The sequence below is a fragment of the Sphaeramia orbicularis genome, chromosome 20 (assembly GCF_902148855.1).
Source record: "Sphaeramia orbicularis chromosome 20, fSphaOr1.1, whole genome shotgun sequence".
Classification (NCBI taxonomy): domain Eukaryota; kingdom Metazoa; phylum Chordata; class Actinopteri; order Kurtiformes; family Apogonidae; genus Sphaeramia; species Sphaeramia orbicularis.
The window spans coordinates 27,323,684-27,343,800 of record NC_043976.1 but is presented as its reverse complement, the minus strand read 5'-3'; the positions used below and the strand labels follow the sequence as shown (position 1 = coordinate 27,343,800).

General features: G+C 37.6%; 1 protein-coding gene across 2 annotated transcripts in view; it reads right to left on the bottom strand.

The window, feature by feature from the left end:
• The window catches only part of drosha (drosha ribonuclease III), a 195,722-nt gene extending 176,073 nt beyond the window's left edge, over positions 1-19,649 (bottom strand). Inside the window, exons 1-8 of one of the 2 annotated variants that reach the window (XM_030122783.1) lie at positions 19,493-19,649; positions 17,170-18,028; positions 15,951-16,019; positions 14,306-14,594; positions 11,136-11,277; positions 6,665-6,825; positions 2,338-2,418; positions 40-126 (exon numbers count right to left, since the gene is read on the bottom strand). In XM_030122783.1, the coding sequence (XP_029978643.1) occupies positions 40-126; positions 2,338-2,418; positions 6,665-6,825; positions 11,136-11,277; positions 14,306-14,594; positions 15,951-16,019; positions 17,170-18,026 (1,686 nt within the window). In that variant the 5' untranslated portion in view covers positions 18,027-18,028; positions 19,493-19,649. Of the gene's footprint in view, positions 1-39; positions 127-2,337; positions 2,419-6,664; positions 6,826-11,135; positions 11,278-14,305; positions 14,595-15,950; positions 16,020-17,169; positions 18,029-19,492 lie in introns of those variants that run through there. The other variant, XM_030122784.1, reaches the window with a different exon arrangement.
• Between the last annotated feature and the right edge of the window lie 468 nt (positions 19,650-20,117).

Below are 20,117 nucleotides of genomic sequence, written 5' to 3'. Positions count from 1 at the left end.
TAATTCTGGGGTTTTAGAACAAACGAGTCAAATTGATACCAAGAAGTTGGTGGGAGGAGACACTGTAATCCTGTAGTGGAACAGCTTTCCTGCGTTGTTGTTCATCAAACGACACTGTTTCACTGGCTGAAAAAGAAAAAAACAAAATAATAATAATAATAACACACTCTTTTAAGGACTCAACCCTAATTCAATTGCATCCATTCAACTTGGCCATTGACTTCATTTTTTTTTTGGCAAGCAGAAAATCCATTGGCATGTGTTTCAGTGATGATTCCAAGCGCATCGACGGTAGTCAAATACAGCAGTGTCATGGGAATATATTTTTGAGCTTTTAAAAATTAATACAGATGCATGATGATGTATGCCATCCTGTCACGAATCACGACTGAAGCCACAATAACTGACAAATTAACTAACAAATAACATCTGCTGCAGTCATTAAGCATTCAGCCGCACAGGAGGTAGCTACCTGCCCTGAGCTCCCCTTAGGACACCTGTATCACCTGTTTACAAACACCTAAACGCCCCATTTTTCCCCATCTCACACTGTCCCCGGAGTGTGAAATTTGCCGCAAGCAAAAGCATGAACTGGGCTCGCATCCCTGCACAAGTGGGAAAGTATAAACATCTGTCATCAGTAAAACATCAGCGCGTGATTCGTATTGTCATATGTCCCTAATTTAAAATGCTTTGTGTGAGTTCCACCTGTTTTACCCTTTTATTCTAATGTACACGGACAAAAAAAAAAATAGGACCGATAGCCCAGTAGCTCACAGGCAAGTTCTATCAAGAATCAATGACAAGTTGAATTTGAGAGGTTGTCAGATTTTGGCGCTGTGTTAGAGTCCTGTGGTCTTCAAATCAAATCAAATCAAGTTTATTGTCATTTTGACACAACAGACAAAATGACAGAGCGTTTCCCCAGGATCCAAATAAACAACAACAATTATGACCTTGGAATACTAAAAAAGTTAAATACTGAAACTAGAGTTAAAATACGTTGCAGGAGATCAATCTCCCAATAGAAGTGGGTGGTACTTTCACTGGAGGAGAACTCAACTAATTCATTGACAGTCCATTTATGACTTCCTTTCAGTCCTTAACAGCAACTATATTGATATCTCTAACCATTTCCATGGTATAAGCCATCAAAATATGGCCCATTATAAGTAAAGTCAAACTTATTATATTTCAAAAATTCATCAAAAATGTAAAAATCTAAATTTCTCAGAAACTGTTACAAAACATTATAGACATTATCCCAAGGAAGCTACATAAAAAAATTAAATTAACCCAAGCAGTACTTTTGGAGAAAAAGGTTGTTGAAATCTAGACAATGGTGACCTTGAGTTTGACCCTTCAAGGTCACTCAAGGTCAAAGGTCATGAACCAAAATGAAAGTCCATATGAGACTTCCTATCACTGCTAAAAAGTAACTATATTAATATCTCAAACCATTTCCAAGGTATAAGTCATCATCATATGGCCTATTATACGTAAAGGCACATTTTTTATCGTTAAAAAAAAAAAAAAAAATCGTAAAAAATGTAACTCAAAATTTCTTAAAACTGTGAACAAACTTTGTAGACATTGTCCCAAAGAAGCTACATATAAATATTTGAAATACATACATACATATTTGAAATGAATCCGACCAGTAGCTTAGGAGAAGTAAATTGTTGAAATCTGGACATTGGTGACCTTGAGTTTAACACTTCTAGGTCAAAGGTCGTGGATCCAAAAGAAAGTCCGTATATGACTTCCTATCAGTGCTCAATAGGAACTATACTGATATCTCTAACCATTTCCATGATATAAGCCATCAAAACATAGCCCATTATAAGTAAAGGCAAATTTTTTATAGTTAAAAAATTAGTAAAAAATGTAAAACTCAAAATTTCTAAAAACTGTGAGCACAATTTGCAGACATTGTCCCAAAGAAGCTACATATAAAATTTTCAATCAATCCGATGGGCCGGTGAGTTAAAAAGGAGTAACACTGCCTGTGACAAAAGTGGTTGATGTACCTCCTTTGTAGGCCGTTTTTTTAGTTTGAGAAAGAGTCTTTGCTGCCAAAATGCGTTTCAGCAATCAGCCAACAAACCGCAAAGGAGACCAAACACCAAGTTCCCGATCTAAATATTCCCATGAGTCACTGGTATTGATAAACTGTCACACTGGTAAAAATATTGTGCTTTAGGGTGTTAAAAGTCACGCTCATGCAAAACGGCCAGTGTACAGCAGTGCATTTAGGCTGAGTAGAATAATGTCCTTGCCCCTGTGTGGCAGAACTTCAAGGTTGTGAAAGGCTGATTTATTCACGGCGTGTCATACCTCCTCCCCTGGGTAGATGCTGTGGCGGATCCCTGTACGTCTGGCCTTGGCACTGCACTTACACAGGGGACCATCATTCATCTGGACAGAAAGAAAATACGTAAATCAGAGTCCGCTGCCCACGTGGCATATATAACACAAAACTGAAGCCAACATTTGACCCCCCCCCCCCCCCCCCCCCCCCCCCCCCCCCCCCCCCCCCCCCCCCCCCCCCCCCCCCCCCCCGACTCCTGCAATATCCTGTACAAAACGCTGCAAATTCCTCAAAATAAAGAAGCATTACGTACGACAGCTAAGTGTCAGACTTCACTGGTGGCAAATGTTATGTATCTTTTAAAGCATTTCAAGATGGAAACACCCTTAGCCTTGAATAGTCTTAAGCACTTTTCCACTAAAGCAGACATTAATGGACTCCAATTTAAGAAATGGAGTTACTTTCAGATTGAACAGAAGCAATAGACTTCTACATTTCCCCTGAATGTTTTTTTTTTTTTACTGAGAAACAGGCGTAAACGTGTTACTTATCTCTTTTTTTATATACAGGGTGGGGAAGCAAAATTTACAATATTTTGAGGCAGGGATTGAAAGACAGTGTATGACCAATTAGTTTATTGAAAGTCATGAGAATTTATCTGCCACAAGAAAATTGACATAATAGAAAATGTTTTTATTCTATGTGTCCTCCTTCTTTCTCAATAACTGCCTTCACATGCTTCCTGAAACTTGCGCAAGTGTTCCTCAAATATTCGGGTGACAACTTCTCCCATTCTTCTTTAATAGTATCTTCCAGACTTTCTCGTAATAGTTTTGCTCATAGTCATTCTCTTCTTTACATTATAAACAGTCTTTATGGACACTCCAACTATTTTTGAAATCTCCTTTGGTGTGACGAGTGCATTCAGCAAATCACACACTCTTTGATGTTTGCTTTCCTGATTACTCATATGGGCAAAAGTTTCTGAAAAGGTATGGATAATAGTCTTAGGTATGATTATGACATCAATATATGTTTGGTTTCAAAACAAGTGACGTAGTGCCTGCTTAGAAAAAACAACTAAATGTTCATTGTAAATTTTGCTTCCCCACCCTGTATATATATTTTATTTTCAGTTTTATATATGTGATGTGTACGAACCTATCAATATACCAACAGTGTAGAGATAACAAAAAGCAAGGCAAGAAGGATAGCCTTCTTACCCAACAAAAATATAATAAAAAAATTTTAAATAAAATTTTAAAAAATTAAAAAGAAGAAAGGAAAAACAGTCAGTGTGCAGGGTCTCTTTTTATACATTACCAATATATTGTCGCCAATATTCCAACACAGTTCAGCTCAGTTCTTTTTATCCTCTTATTTAGCTTTTTTCCATATATACATGGTTTGACAGATTTTGACAGTTTTTTGTTCCTGTTGCAATACACTAAAAAACTTTTTTTTTTATTACCCTGCCCCCCGAAGGGTAGGATAGGGGTATTGTTTTTGCTTCGGTTTGTTTGTTTGTTGACACTTTAGCAGCAAAACTATTGGTTGACTTCATACATACATGTCATTACATTTTGAGAAAAGTAGGTCAAAGTTTCAATTTTTTTTATAAATTTTTTAAATCTTTTTTTTTCCCCATGTACTTAAAATGGGCGAAATTTCGCATGTCTGTAGCAGCAAAACTATTGGTTGAATTCATACCAAATTGGGTTTATAGACTGCCAATGACCCAGAATAGATGTGGTTACATTTTGGGAAAAGTAGGTCAAAGTTCAAATTTTTTAAATGTTTTTTTTCTCTCATTTACTTATAAGCAAAATTTCACATGTCTATGAAAACATCAATTTTGTTTCAATTTACTTCAAACTTGCCACACACAGAGGCAATTGATATGCTGACATCAGTACACACATAGACATGATGACATCAGCTGGATCGATGCCAAAATAAGCTACAATACGTGCAAGGGGCGGGGTTTGTTGGGCCTGACACCACTTGTTATTTATTTATTGCTTCTAATCCTTTCCACTGTACATCTTAGGCTCATAAAAATATATACATATATACGCATATGTACTGTAGGCACATTTGCTCAAGTCTATATCTCTGAAATATCCAGTCATGGTTTTATATCTCAGCTTTAATCCCATACATATAGCCTGTTTTTGGATTACAGAGGCTTTGCTTGTTATGCATTTATTATACAAAATGTCCTTTTTTTCTGTTCAATTATCTGCCATTTATCTGTTTATGATACAGGCCAAAAAATTAATATTACAATAAATAACATTAATGTCTAAAATATTTATAGGGTCCATGTTTGATCTATGAGGGAATAATTTCCCATTCAGCATATCAGATAAGCAACATTTTTCTCTTCTTTGTATAAAAAATATGCTCATAACCCTTTAAAGTGGCATTTAAAGATGACAAATATTGAATATTTAGCGGGTATGATCAGTACTGAAGGTGGTTACAACATTTAACACAGTTCAAGGGAAAAATAATACTCAAAGGTTTGGACGTGACCATGTTGGGCACAAGTTCGAAGAAAAGAGACGCTTCTCACTCACTATTAATAAAACATATGAATCACTTATGTATTTATCTAATTCTACTATCTGTTAAGATAAATTCAGGTGAGCCACTTTTTTTTTTAACAAACATTGTATTAATATATATTATTTGTATTTATTCTGTTGGTTTTTATGTATACATCCTCTGTACATTTGTAACATGTTGGACTTGTTTCTTTTAACCACCATCACCATCTGTAAACCTCTTTAATCTGCATCGAACCATATGTGAGGGCGTATATAAAAAACGTGTGATTTTTGATTGATTGATTATTGTGTGATATTTATTCATGAGACTGAGTGATTGACACCTTTTGTTCTGCCTTCTGGTTTAAGTCGATGAAGGAAGGTTAATTTAATGAGCCACTTGGGGTAACCAATCATAATTCATGATGAAATATGTGATCCAGGTCAACACACAGTATCACAGGGGTTTGCACCGAGTCATGATTGAACTTTAGTTTGAAAAGCTGCCAAATGCAAAGCATTGCATTATGGTAAAGGGAATCCCAGTGCTAAACAAGTTGGGTGAAGCACAGATTTTACACTTCTTTGCACCTTTGAAAACATAGCGCTAAACTTTTTGGATGTTTAAGCTATTGTAGTACTCTGTTAACATCTCCTTTTGTATCTTATTACAACTATGTAATAATTCGGGACTGACTTTGTTATTCTCGTTAAGGGACATTTCATTACTTTTCAGAGGTTTTTTTTTTATTGTTTATTACAGTTATCTGATATTCCTTCATTTCCTGCTTTTGAAATTCATGTTTGACTGGTTACTTTTCTACATTAACACCCCATCTGTATTGAAAATGGAGCAAGAACAGATCTAGTTCTTATAATCTATTCTAATCTAATCTCTCATCTATTACCAATACCTCACCTGTTTAACTTTTGCACCTTCGTCTATTTACTGTCTCCTCATCCCCCTGCTATTTACAGTTATATTCCTTTTTATTTATTTATTTTTTTTTAGCAGTTTTCTTGTACTGTGTTCCATTTGCACCATGGAGCCTTAGGTTGTTCATATTTGTTCAGGTTATTCGCACATTATTGTAAAGGATTGCATGTTAAAGGTAGGGTAGGATATGTTTTCCTGGAGAATTTTTTTACTATATAACTTAAAATCCCCTTCACACCCCAACTGCAACCAGTTAATTAAATGCTCTAACACAAAAATAAAAAAATTTAGTCACCTGTGGAACGGACAGGACTGAAAAAACACCATCCAATCACTTTAACTGGCCCACTGAAATGATTGAATGGTGATATGTCTATCAAATTCAACTGCCATTTGTCCCTCCCCCCTCCCTCCTCCCCCCTCTGCAAGTACAATCAGTACAATGGAGGCGTGGCTTCGGAGAGAAGTCTAAAGAAAGAGGTTTGGACTTTTGAATGAGGTATTTTTAAAATGTAGCTTGCTCGAACCGTTTTTCCAGGATCTCCTACCCAACCTATAATGTAAATGTTTTCAGAATTTAATGGTTTTTTTGCACTATAACAAAGAGAAAAACTTGGAATTGTCAGTATTTCTAGGCATAATGTAATATTTTTCTCACATTAAACCAAGAAGAAAATCTGGAGTCATTATTTATAGGTTATTATGTCATTACTTCACTTGGGATCATAACTGGACTGAATGTGGCCCCTGAACCAAAACAAGTTTATGTCGTCAGTGTAATTTCAGCACTTTGGACCCTTTTGGTGGGCTGGTTTTGGCCCGCGAGCCGCGTGCTTGACACCCTTGACCTAAAGGGATGCTGACCTGTCCGGGGTCGTTGTACCACAGCTCCTCATGCAGCCGGTCGGGGTGGGCTTTCTTCCTCTTGATCTCTGCTATCACATCAAACACTTCTGAGTCGGAGCTGCTGGAGCAGGTGCTTCCTTCGCCGTCTGAGTCACAGTCTGACTCACTGCTGCTGTCATCTGAAACCAAAAGTGCACAAAGGTCTTTAATCATCGAAGCATTATAGGGGTGACAACCGAAAGATAATTCCGTGAGCCGGAGCAAGTGGTTAAGCTCCTCTGCTCGGCTGTGTCCTCACAAAGCATAATACAACATAAAATCTCAGTAAAGCAATCTGTCAAAATGCTTTCAAACTATGTGCAGTGTGTTATTTTAGCCTGCGCCGACTTCACCAGAGTTATAATTATCCACACAATACTGGGGAAACTGAAAAGTCTGATATTTTCTCCCAAATAAGCTTTTACTCGTGCGTTTAAGGACACAGTCAGAATAACTGCGAGGACATTTCCACTCCTCCAATTTATTTTCTATTGTCTGAATCAGCTGATGAGTATGTAAAGCGTTTTCCCTTTAGTTCAGTTTATTTTCACGCGGTAAAAACCCAAAGGGAAACAAGGTGCATCAACACAAACAACGTGGGAATGTTCAGTCATTTATTATCAGATTTTCAGATTTATCTGGGACAGAAGCAGGAAAATAAATATAAGAGGGCGGTCTTGTGTTGTGGACGAGTGCATATTTGTGTGAGAAAAATATCACTAATGTGAAGAAAACGGCAGAGGTGGCTTTTGCTCCCAAAACCGTGGTAATTATCTGGGCAATACGCCAAGCAAAACCATATCAGCAGAATGCTAAACGCAGTTCAAGAAACCGTCTTGAAAATATGATGCTGCTTCATACTTCGCAACTACAGCTCTGACACATCCCAGAATATGCAAAGCACATCTAGAGTCACTTAGCTCAACCTCAAAAGGTACAACTGTTACTTGGGTTGGATCACACTTGGACCATAAATAAACCTCTCCAAAGTAAAACTGCACCGATTCATCATTTTGGCTGATTAATCTGCATGAACATGTTCCACCTCTAACGGCAGAAGTTGGCAGCGATAGCAGCCAATGGTGAATATTCAGTTTCTAAACAAGGAAACAGGACGAAAAACATCACTCTAAACTCTTTTTTTCTAAATTTGATGTTCAGTGATTCAGATTTATTAATTCAGGCATTACAAACATTGCGCTATAGCCAAATCTGCTGCTGTTTTTATCCATTATTCCCCTCATAACCATTATTGTATTACACTACCACTGTAAACAGACTGATGTATACTCTTTATATTCTTTATACTTTATTTATTCTTGGTCTATTTTTACCTCTTTTTTTAATAACAAGATAAAAAAGAAATGGCATTTAAATCTTCTGTATGTCCTGTGCATCTACAGAACCGACAATAAAAAAAAAAAAAAACATAACGTGCCCACAATTGAAAACCCTTGGCCTTTGTCCATGCCAGGGTTTCCTTATCATTGACTATCTTAATGATTTTTTTTCAAATTTTTCCAGCACCGCACCGTATCGCTGGGGTAAAATACGTATCTACATGAATACATAAACTCACAATTATTTTTTTCCACTTTTTACCATGAACATGTACATTGTATTATGCTACAAACATCTAAATTACGTTTCATAACAGCAAAAAATTTAGAAATTAAAGGGGTACACAAAGTTTTATCCAAAAAAAAGGGAAGCCACTCAGCATTATTCAGGAACATTCACACCAGGCCAAAGACTAAGATAAAAATTTATCTTAAGTCAACCTGAGACTACCCAGTAATTTTCTTTTTTGACATAAACTTTTATTTTTCAGAATCACCTCTCTGTAAGTAGCATAACATCGAACCTGGCAGAATTAATATTAAAAATAAATAAATCACATCAGAGTTATAATTGCAAGCACTTTCAAGCACTTAAACTAAAACTTAACCACTTTTCAGACCTTGAAAACACATAATTCAAGCATTTTCAAGGATTTAAAGCACCCGTATTAACCCTGGCAAGAGTTTCACAGCTTTACTTTTTAAAAAATTGCCCGCTGTAAAGGACATTCCATGAAAACAAGTGGTGTCAGGCACAACAAACCCCACCCCTCGCACGTATTGTAGCTTATTTTAGCATGGATCCAGCTGATGTCATCATGTCTATGCGTGTGCTGATGTCAGCATATCAATTGCCTTTATATATGTGCCACATGTGAAGTAAATTGAAGCAAAATTGATGCTTTTATAGACATTTGAAATTTTGCCCTTTATACATAAATGGGGGGAAAAAAAGATATTAAAAAATTCATAAAAAATTGGAACTTTGACCTACTTTTTCCAAAATGTGATCAGTTCCATTCTGGGTCACTGGCAATCTATAAACCCAATTTGGTATGAATTCAACCAGTAGTTTTGCTGCTAGAGGGTTGACAAACAAACAAACCAAACCAGAAACAATACCCCTCGCCTCCCCTTTGGGGGGCAGGGTAAAAATAAAAAAAGTATCTGAAAAAACAGTTTATTAAAAAAAAAAAAAAAAAAAGCCTAAACTTTTACTTTCCTGGGTCTCAGAAGCTTATACACTAGATTTATCCCGTGTACACTAAACTTCAGACAAACTTCAATATCTGAGAAGTGGCGATTTCAAGCATCACACTGTTACCAGCCCCATACTGGATCCTGATACAGACTACTTGAGGCCTTACAATCACAGAGATACAGGTGAGTGAGAAAACATCCAAACACTGCCAAACTCCACAGTGACGGAAAATGAGAAATGTGACTCTTCCAGCCAAATTCAGACTTGAACGCATCTGTAAGGTTCAAAGAGTGGCTCAGTTGCCAACAATGACATCTGGCACTCACACTGTCTTTGTTCCATACTCATCACTTTCCATAAATGAAAAGAAACCCCAAGCCAAAGGGAAAATGACATGAACAGCGATCAGTATAGTTTCGAGCAAAGTCTTAGGTTTTTATTAGCATTTTTATTCAAGTACATGATTATGAAATCTTGGCGCCCAAGGCAACATATTTAGAAAATTGAGTTACATTTACATTATTGCGGCACTGAAAGAGATAATCAGGATGATAGCCCTGCAGATAGCATCATAAATATAGAATTTATGCCCTGTACACATTAATATAGAGATTTTCCTAAACATTTAGTTTCCCCGTATGTTTAAAAAACTCTGTCTACATGATTTTTTGTTTACACCTAATCTCTGTACTCACAACAATGAGAAACAACCATCAACAGTCAGATAAACCATTGTCGTGTTGGACATGTTCACCCAAAAATCTTCAATTTGGAAGACATTTTTAACTCTCAAAGACCTATAGTAAAAGTATCTACTGATCTAAAATGTTTAATAACTTTCCAAAGACTAATCCTATCAATACATTGAAATACTTAATGTAAAACGCAGTTTTTTTAGCTTTTCAGCAGAATCACATGTCTCCTTTGGACAGTCAGGGATTCCATAATGAACATGGAAGCACCATCATCTTCTACAGCAATGTGCCTGTTTACATGCACACTAAAACTCTGATAAATATCCGATTTCTGGAGTTATCAGATTATTCAAGTGATCATGTAAACCGATGAGTAATCAGTAATCTGATTATGAGAAATCAGATTAATACACCTGGATTTCTCCCCAATACTCTGTCTTCATGCATTTTTACCTGTTAATCTGATTTAATTTGCTCTTTAATATCTGAACATGTGTAAAAATATGAAAATAAATCAAAGTAAACAGATGTGACAGAGTTAAATGTTTGATTGTACCGTCCCTGCCTATGTACGAACTTTGACAGAAATCCGATAATGGCTTGAGATATCTAAACCAGGATTTTTCGATCACTGTATTCCTAAAGTGCTTGTAAATGCATCCCTTCTGATTATTACAAATATCTGATTACTAACAGTTACAGGATTTTTATAGTCATGTAAATGGGTTCACAGATTCATCAATAAAATCATGTAGTTTGACAAATGACTGGTTGCAGATGCTTGTTTTTATGTGCAATTAATGATATATTTTGCTGAAAAAGTCACTTTTAGTTATTTCTGTTCTGATATAATCTTTGATTTTACTCTTAGGTTTTAGCAAATTAAATATGGGCAAATACCTGATTTCAACTGAAAAATAAAAAAGGCAAAAGATAATATTAGAATAAATTGTGATAAATCACTTAGGAAAGGTTAAATATAGAAACCAATTAACATGGAAATTGCCACAAAAAATAGTTGTAGGTCTTTAGGTCATTTCAGTGACCAAAAGTAGTGTTTACATATGACTGAGGGGCCCAATTATATCAATATTTACTTATTGAACTGATAGTAGGACCGTATCAACTAGCAGGAATAATGCATGTTCTTCTTCAGAACCATAATATTACCCAATTAGTACATGAGGACTATTAAGTCATGATAAATCACCCACCTGGATCCTCATCCAGTTTGGTCTTGGGGGGCTCCCACTTCGGTCGGGCATCTTTGGCTCGCTCCTGTCTCTTCCCCAGCTCTTCCTCGAAGCGCTCATACAAATCTCGCAGTTTACTCGTCCCCACGACAGTAGAGTCTCCCTGGAATAAACAAACACGGACATGTTTGTCTGTCATACAACTATTGTCAAGAGGGTGTGATTAGTGATGAGAAAAGCACTGATGGCAGAATTCAACGACCAAAGAAGAAACCCCGATTTTGAGAAAAGGAAAAAAAAAGGACTTGGTGTTCTTAAAGGATCTGAGGATGTCAGATACAGATTGATAGTAGAGACAGCAGGCTGTGGTCGCACTGGGGCATCTTAAAAGTAAGTTCTGTCACAACCCAAAAATTTGAAGAAGTCGACACGATGTGGAAATGTTCCAATGCTTTGACCTATTAACTGTATTTTATCTGTGCAAATACATCCGTTTTGGCTGTTTAGGCATGCAACATTCCAAAAAAGTCAGGATGGAACAAATTAGGATAAGTAATAAGGTTAAAACTCTGCATAATGATGTGATTTGGAACTGCCAGTATCAGCAGGTTATTATTATTTTGCAATGACGTGGTGAAAAAGCAGCACCCAGGAAAGGTCTCATCTTTCAGGAGTGAAGATGGGCCATAGAAATCCAGTTTACCCCCATGTGAAATGATATGAAATACCTACTGAAACGTTAATAAATAGGACCCCAAATAGGCCCTGTAGCTCACCGACATGTTCCATCAAGAATCAATAACAAGTTGAATTTGCGAGGCTGTCAGGTTCTGCCGCTATGTTAGAGTCCTGTGGTCTTGATTATTATTAATATTATTATTATTACTTTTATTTAACCAGTTAAAAAAAAAAAACTCATTGAGATTAAAAATTTGTTTTTCGAGAGTATCCTGGCATCCTGGCCAAGACAGCAGCAGAAGTTACACAAAATGGAAATCACAGCTACACATCCACACTAACATACATAATAAACACAATGAAAGTCAATGCAAGAGATCAATTTCCCAATAGAAGTGGGATGTACTTTCACTGGAGGAGAACTCCACTAATTAAATGAAAGTCCATATATGACTTCCTATCAGTGCTCAATTGTAACTATACTGATATCTGTAACCATTTCCATGTTATAACCCATCAAAATACAGCTCATTATAAGGACAGGCAAATTTTTTATATTTCAAAAATGCATCAAAATTAAAAAATCTAAATTTCTCAAAACGGTCACCAAAGTTTCTACACATTACCCCAAGAAAGCTACATTAAAATTTTAAAATGAATCCAACCAGTAGTTATGGAGCAGAAGATTGTTAAAATCAAGACTTTGGTGACCTTGAGTTTGACCCTTCAAGGTCACTCAAGGTCAAAGGTCATGAAACCAAATCAAAGTCTACATATGACTTCCTATCAGTGATCGACAGTAACTGTATCGATATCTCTAACCATTTCCATGTTATAAGTCATTAAAATATGGCCCATTACAAGTAAAGGCAAATTTTTTATCTTTCAAAAATTAATTAAAAAAATGCAAAAATCTAAATATCTGGCGATTATTATCTTAACCATGATTTGGTGAAAAAGCAGCAATTATGGACCATAGTTATCCAGTTTACCCCCATGTGAAATAAAACAAAATACCTACTGAAAGGTTTAAAAACCAGGAAAGATAATGCATATTTCAGCCTCTATGGTTCAGGAAAAAAGTAAAATATTCAGGGAATCTGGAAAAAATTGTTCATGGTCTCATCTTGTGTGTAAAGGGCACAAGCTTATGCAGAATCCCCTAAAATATCAGCTCAAATGTTAGTACATAGAGAGGAAGATTTGTTTTAACGATCAGTCCAGAAGCCCTGTTGACTTCCCAGCGTTCACACATCAGCCCTGTGTGACGGTCCATTATTCTTAAACCTTTGAATAAGCATCACATCATTACACATCACTATCAGCCACAATAATTTAGTGCTGTGCGCTCAAAGACGGTCACCATTCTGAAGTCGAGGGAGAAAAAAACCTATCTGGACTCATTTGTATTTGTCGAAAAAAAATTAAAATTGTCTTGGGCAGTGCTGAACCAAAAACACAGTGACAGTACCTTTGCAAGAAAGTCTCAGATGGAACTTGTTATGATGATTTGAACAAGGGAAGGCAAGATAAGGTGTTAAAATGGTTATATCCACACAAGAGGAAACACTACAAAGCGCACGGTTCCGAATCATTGTCAAAACTCATCACTTTGAGCAACTGTTGCAAACTCAGAGGTTGTACTGAAAGATAAAACAGTGAAAGCGGAGGAGACTGTCAACCAGGAACAGGCTGGCTGATGGCCTGTTCCAACAAAATACGTTACTAAATTACTAATTACTAAACTCCTAAATTGCCCTTTTACAGCTGACTTTTTTAGAATGTGTTGCAGCCCTGAATGGCACAAATGGAGGCATATGCACAAACAAAAAACAAAACCTGACTTAATAAAGACTGAAATGAAAAACAAAGATTCTCTTACTAGCATATAAAGCACTGAATGGTTTAGGCCCAAAATACATCAGAGACCTTCTAGTCCAGTATGAACCATCCAGACCACTCAGGTCATCTGGCACAGGTCTGCTCTGTGTTCCCAAAGTCAGAACTAAACATGGAGAATCAGCGTTCAGTTTCTATGCTCCATATATCTGGAACAAACTACCAGAAAATATCAGGTCTGCTGAGAGTCTGAGTTCTTTTAAGTCAAGGTTAAAGACTCACCTGTTCACTGCTGCCTTTGACTAAAAGGATTTTGACTTTTTAAATTTTATATTCTCTTTGAAACTCTGCACTGCAACTCTTACTTAAATATGTGTTTTTATTTTTATTTTATTCTATTTTTTTTTTTTATTTTATTTTATGTGTTGTTTTCTTACTTGCTGTTTTTAATCACCTTTTACATGTTTCTTTTATAATGTTTTAAATGTGTTTTTTTTGTTTCTTTTATTTCAATGTCCTGTGTGAAGCACCTTGAATTGCCTTGTTGCTGAAATGTGCTATACAAATAAACTTGCCTTGCCTTGCCTTGGCGGAGGTAATAAGGAAAGTTACAAAGTCTAGTTAATAAAACCTGAAGACATAATTCACAGCCACTGACAGATGATGATCCATACCACTTGGTCCATGGGGTCGTTGGAGTAGTAGTTCTCAGCATGTGTGCAGCGGATCCAGGCCGGTTTCAGCAGTTCTTCCTCCTCTTTCTCATCATCACCCTTCTCCTTCTCTTTCTCCCTCTCCCGATCTCGGTCCCGTTCTCGGTCCCGGTCCGCAAAGGCCTCCTCGGGGTCTCGACTTCTGACGGACGAGTAGCTCCGCTCCCTGCTGACGCTTGATGAACCCTCTGACCTCCGCTCCCTCTCATCTTCCCATCGGCCACGTTTCCTGTCACGACTTGTGGACCGGCTTCAGAAGCACAAAAAAAAGAAAGACACAAGGTCATGACAAGAAGGATAAGATCTGTATAATCACCTGACTGACAAGTAAAATTCTATGTTTTAAGACTTAATGACTTTAATGTCTTATACTAAAACCTATTTCTGTTCTCAAGCTAAATTATAAGGCAATGGCTACTGCCACAGTACTGTGGCATGAAATATTGGTTTGTCTATGGTCTATTTCAAGTGTCTGTAGTGCCAGTGATCGACAATAGATGCAATTAAATTTTGGGAAAAGTACCGTAGGTCAAAGTTCATATTTTTTATGAATTTTTTTAAATCTTTTTTTTCCCATTTGCTTACAATGGGCGAAATTTCAAATGGCTATAAAAACATCCATTTTGTTTCCATTTACTTCAAACATGGCACATATCTAGAGGCAATAGATATGCTGACATCAGCACATGCATAGACATGATGACATCAGCTGGACTGATGCCAAAATAAGCTACAATACGTGCAAGGGGCGGAGTTTGTTATGCCTGGAACTACTTGTTATAAAGGTGATGGAGGACGTTCATCGCAGGTGACAAATGGAGCCAGTGTGTTATTGTTTTTAAAAGCCAGACTTTATAACCTTGTGTTATATTAGCAACAAGCTGGTTAAACATCATAGAGCATTTAACACTAGCAGCTAGTGTTAGCTACTGAGGAGGTGGAGACGGTGAACTTTATGTGGTTTATTAACTTAAAAACATCTACCACCACTTTGACATTGTATTCTGTGTGTGACAAGTCTAAAGCTACAAAAAAAAATAGCGTTTTACATGAAAACACACAGAAAGGAAAAACCATGAGCAATGTTTTTAATTAAAGGAGACGTTATATTAGTCCATTCACTATATCATGTCACACCAGCTGAACATGCTCTGATAAAGCCTGACCAAGTTGTCCGGTTTGAGTTAGTGCTTATCAGTTCCACGTTGGTTTCATTTTCCAGTTTTACACAGTTTCAATGTGATAAATACAGCACCTTCCCTTAAAATAACAAAAAAAACACAAAACTGAATATGCGTTGTTGTAAGAGTGACATTAACGTCATAATCAAGTTGATTTTTAGGATGTATAAAAATTAAATTGAAGTAATTTCTAGGCCAACATTTTAGATTTTTCAGAACCCACAAAAAACATAAGTACCTCAAACAACCGCTGTGTCTCTTTCGCAGTAAAGTTGACTCAAAAACACAGACTGAAGTGTTTTATCCCTGCTTCAAAAACTTAAAGGAACCTAAAGGAATACAAACCTTATGCAAGAAATATGAGAAAAAGCTTTGTGTTTGACAAAGCGTTTACTTTAAGGATCAATAAATATCTGTTCAGTTACCTCCGTGGCCTCTTTCTGTGTCGGTCGGGCGACTGTGATCTCCGACTCTCTCTGTGACGATACCTCTCCCTGCGAGGACAAAAAGGTCGCCACAATATTAACATTGTAGATGATGATTAATTGCCATGAGAATAACAGTGTTTCAGTAATTGATTGGGTTTTTTTTCTGTTCTGTCACATGTACTTTAACCTTTTATACACACATATAGTCCATCTAATGAAGAAGAGACAGTTATTGACCAACAGTGGAAGGCATAAATAAAAGAGTGAACGGGGGAAAAGAACCTGAAACAGTGAATGCAATATGAGATTTCTGTTAGTTTCACTTATTTTTAGACAAGTGAATGAAGGAGATCAATATGATGAGGAAAGCCAGCTTTACCAGTTCCAGTACAGGTATCAGTTTCCTGGCTTGGTGAATGTACTGACACTGAGAACCGAACCAATACCAATCTATATTATAAAAGGGAAGTGGACTCTGTGTGTGTGTTTGTGTGTGTGTGTCTCGGGCATCACACAAAATCCAGACAGAGCTGACATCAGCAGTTTTGCATACTTATGTATTTTTGGTCAAGGAAGGGACTAGCAAAAATGGAAGTTGATAGGACCAATATTTTGGGAAATATTAGTAATTCTGGAATACAATAGCCTTATGATCACGTTGCTATGCCCATGGCGGTTGACGGGAAGTGCAGTACCACACTGCATGATGGGAAATGAAGCTAAAATAACAGGAACAATGCGTTTATTAACTTCAGTCCCTAGATATCAGTTTTAATATATTAATTGTCATTTAAATTTTGAAGAAGAATTTACCAAACAATTTTTATGTCGGTATTTATAAAGTATAGACCAACATCTCATAGATAGATAGACAGAAAGAGAGAGAGAGAGAGAGAGAGAGAGAGAGAGAGAGAGAGAGAGAGAGAGAGAGAGAGAGAACAGATTTCTGTCTTTGTAAACACGTACCGAATAAATAAATACATAAAACACAGATACATTTATAATGTACTTGGGAAAACTGTTGTCTTTGGAGCAGAGTTATTGTCAGTGATACCCAAACCAGCTGTTCGGAGCAGGATCAGTATCAGATTGGTTCCCCCATAATCATAAATGTATGGAAGCTCATATAATTAAAGTGACTAAAATAGCTGTGACAGACCTGGAACAGTCATGAGATACATTTCCACCCACTGATCTTATTCTTTGTGGCGTGTACCTGCTGCGTTCTCTGCTCCTGTGCCTCGGTGGAGTTCGGCCTCTGTCGTATTCAGACCTGTACCGCCCACCGTCTGGTCTGCCCCGTCTGTCTGGACTCCTCCCTCGCTCCTTCCTCTCTCCAGGAAATTCCATTTTATGCCTGTCACCGTGGCTACCGTAGCCATAGCTCTTCTGCCGGTGGTCATCATGGCGGTAGCCTCTTTCGGGAGACCTCCTGCTGTCCAGAGGCTTCTCGTACTTGTACTGACCGCCATGCCTGAAACTGTGGTCTGGTTTGAGCGAGTTGGGGTTCTGGGTGTAGCCAGGGTTGAAGGGGGGAGGAGGGAAAGGAGGGTGAGGAGGGTGGGGGTAGTTCATAGAGTAAGGAGGGTGGTAGCTCATGGACTGAGACGCCATAGGTGGAGGCATAGATGGGTGTGGTAGTGGTGGCGGGGGAACAGGGGGCATCATGTAGGGATGGTACGCATTTTGAGCAGGTACTTGTGACCCTGGTGCGGGACCACCACCTGCAGAATTGGGTAAAGGAGGAGGTGGGAAGTTGGGTGGAGGTTCAGGGAAGCCCTGTCGGACCGGGGGCTTGGGGAAAGGCGGGCGCACTGGGCATGGGTTAAGGGAACCGGGAGACTGGGAGGGTGCTGGAGGGGGGTATTGCATGAAATCAGAGTGTGGTGGCATGTAGCTGTTGTTTCCATGGTAACCTGAACTGGCAGAAGCCTGTGGGTCATAGTGGTACGGTGGAACTGGAGGCTGAGGAGGGGGGGGCCTCAGGTTGGTGGGTCGATAGTTTTGAGGGGAGCTATGCTGGCCTGGGGGCATCCCCCCCCTGGGACCTCCACGATCCTGATGGAAGGACATGACTGTGGACACAACAGCACAAGGTCACAATGATACACACACACACACACACACACACACACACACACAACTGTAACAGACCAGCAGTTTTGTCGGTTTACTCAACATCCGAAACAGTTTTAAAATCAGTGTTCTATACTTCTTTCAGACTCTGTTTTAACTTTGGCTGCAATCTGCTGGATTGATTATTATTAGTATTAGAAAAAAAAAAAACTTGTGAAGAAAAACTGAGAAAGTGGGCCATAAAAAGTTACAGGTAGAGTTGGGTGATATTGCCAAAAAGTCCACTTTGGCTTCAGACCTTGTAAAAATTCCACATTTCCATATGGCTGAGGTAACATGGCTGCCTTTCTTTGGTATTATTTGGTTTATGAGCTGGAATTAGTTGTGATTTTGTTCACAATACAGCCCATACATGCAGGCATCTGAGACTATTTTAGATCAAGAAAAATGCTGACAGCAAAGACAGTACTAATCTCATCTTTACAATTTGGTTTTGCAGTTTTTTCTTACACAAGCAGACTTAAGTATGTAATATACTGTCTGCCATCAAACCCAGATTACTGATGGAAGCTTAAACGATATTTACTATGTGTATTAAATCAGCACCCCATAGACACTTGAAGTTATTAAACTGGACTCCTAGCACCTATCACCTGTTTAAACTGCTTCAAGGTTGAGGTTTAAATGTCTGTCTTTCATCCCCCATTCTACTGGCTTTTTAGAACATAAATTTGTAGTATTACAAAGACACATTTAAACCCCTTACTTGAGTAAATTAATTCTACTTTGTAAAAAGTACTCCACACACCAAGTAACAGTTTTGTATTTAAACTGTTAATAGAGTCACAGTATGTATGAAATGCACTTACAACAGAGGCAGTCACTGTGAACTAAAGGGCTCCTGTCATTGTTCTGCATTTAAAGTAAAAATAATGATGAGTTGAAGTGGAGTGGAACTATAAAGATGCAAATAAAGTGAAATATTCAACATAGGTGTAAGTATGAGGGGAAATAGGTTGTAACACTTCACTGATGTGTAAAGTACTGTTTTCCACAGGGTCTCACTGCAGAAAAACATTGTGTTTAAGCTTCGCCAAGAAAGGATATTTATAGTTACGCAATAATGATCACAGAATGCTGTGAGCTTGACGTTAACTCGTGTTAATTGAGGTTCATGTTAATTTAAAGGCGAAATGAACGAATGAATCGCACTGAATCAGACTGAATGAGATAGCTCCATCAGATATTTATCTTCATTAAAAAGGGTATAAATCCCAGCAGTTAATGCAATGCAGACCTTAAACCATCACTACTACAGAAACTGTCCCTCTGTTCATATTTGTACCCACTGTGGTGAATTAAATCACACGCACACGTATTAAAAATTCACAAGTTAGCTAACCCGCTACCTGTTAGCATGCCAAACAGCACGCCAAAAGCGGACAGGTTTAGAAGAAAATTACCTTAAAACTCCGAAGCTCTAGCAACTGTGATGTTTCATGTCGTATCCAACGCTTTATCGACGAGTCCTGGTACGAACCTTATGTTTTAAAACTGCAGGAAAAAGTATAAATCTAAGTATTAGACTGAAATTCCAGTTGGTGTCACACTGCAGAGCGGCCGTGTTTCCAGTCGGCTTGATTTCGGTGACGGACTAGAATAGACCAATCACATTCAATGATTCCGCTGGCCAATGAGAGGCCGCTCTCGTTCAAACACACTGTGAGCAGATAATACATGTTTAGTGATGCTTTAATATTTTTAGTTCGAGCTGTAAAAACAGACATATACGTAATGCATTGAATGAAAAGAGGAAAATCTCCCCCAGAGGTAAAGCAGTATGGAATTCAACTTTTTCTAAAATTGAGTGGTCAAAAGCATGGTCATTACCAAATAAATACTGTGTTACAAACAAAATTAGAATTTTACATCTCAAAATTTTACATAACATATATCCCTCCAACACTATTTTGTGTCGATTTTATGATGTGGAAGAAATATGTAACTTTTGTCAATCTGAATCTACTTTACACTTATTCTTCTTATGTGAGCATTCTTCTCATTTTTGGTCCAAAATTGAAAATTACA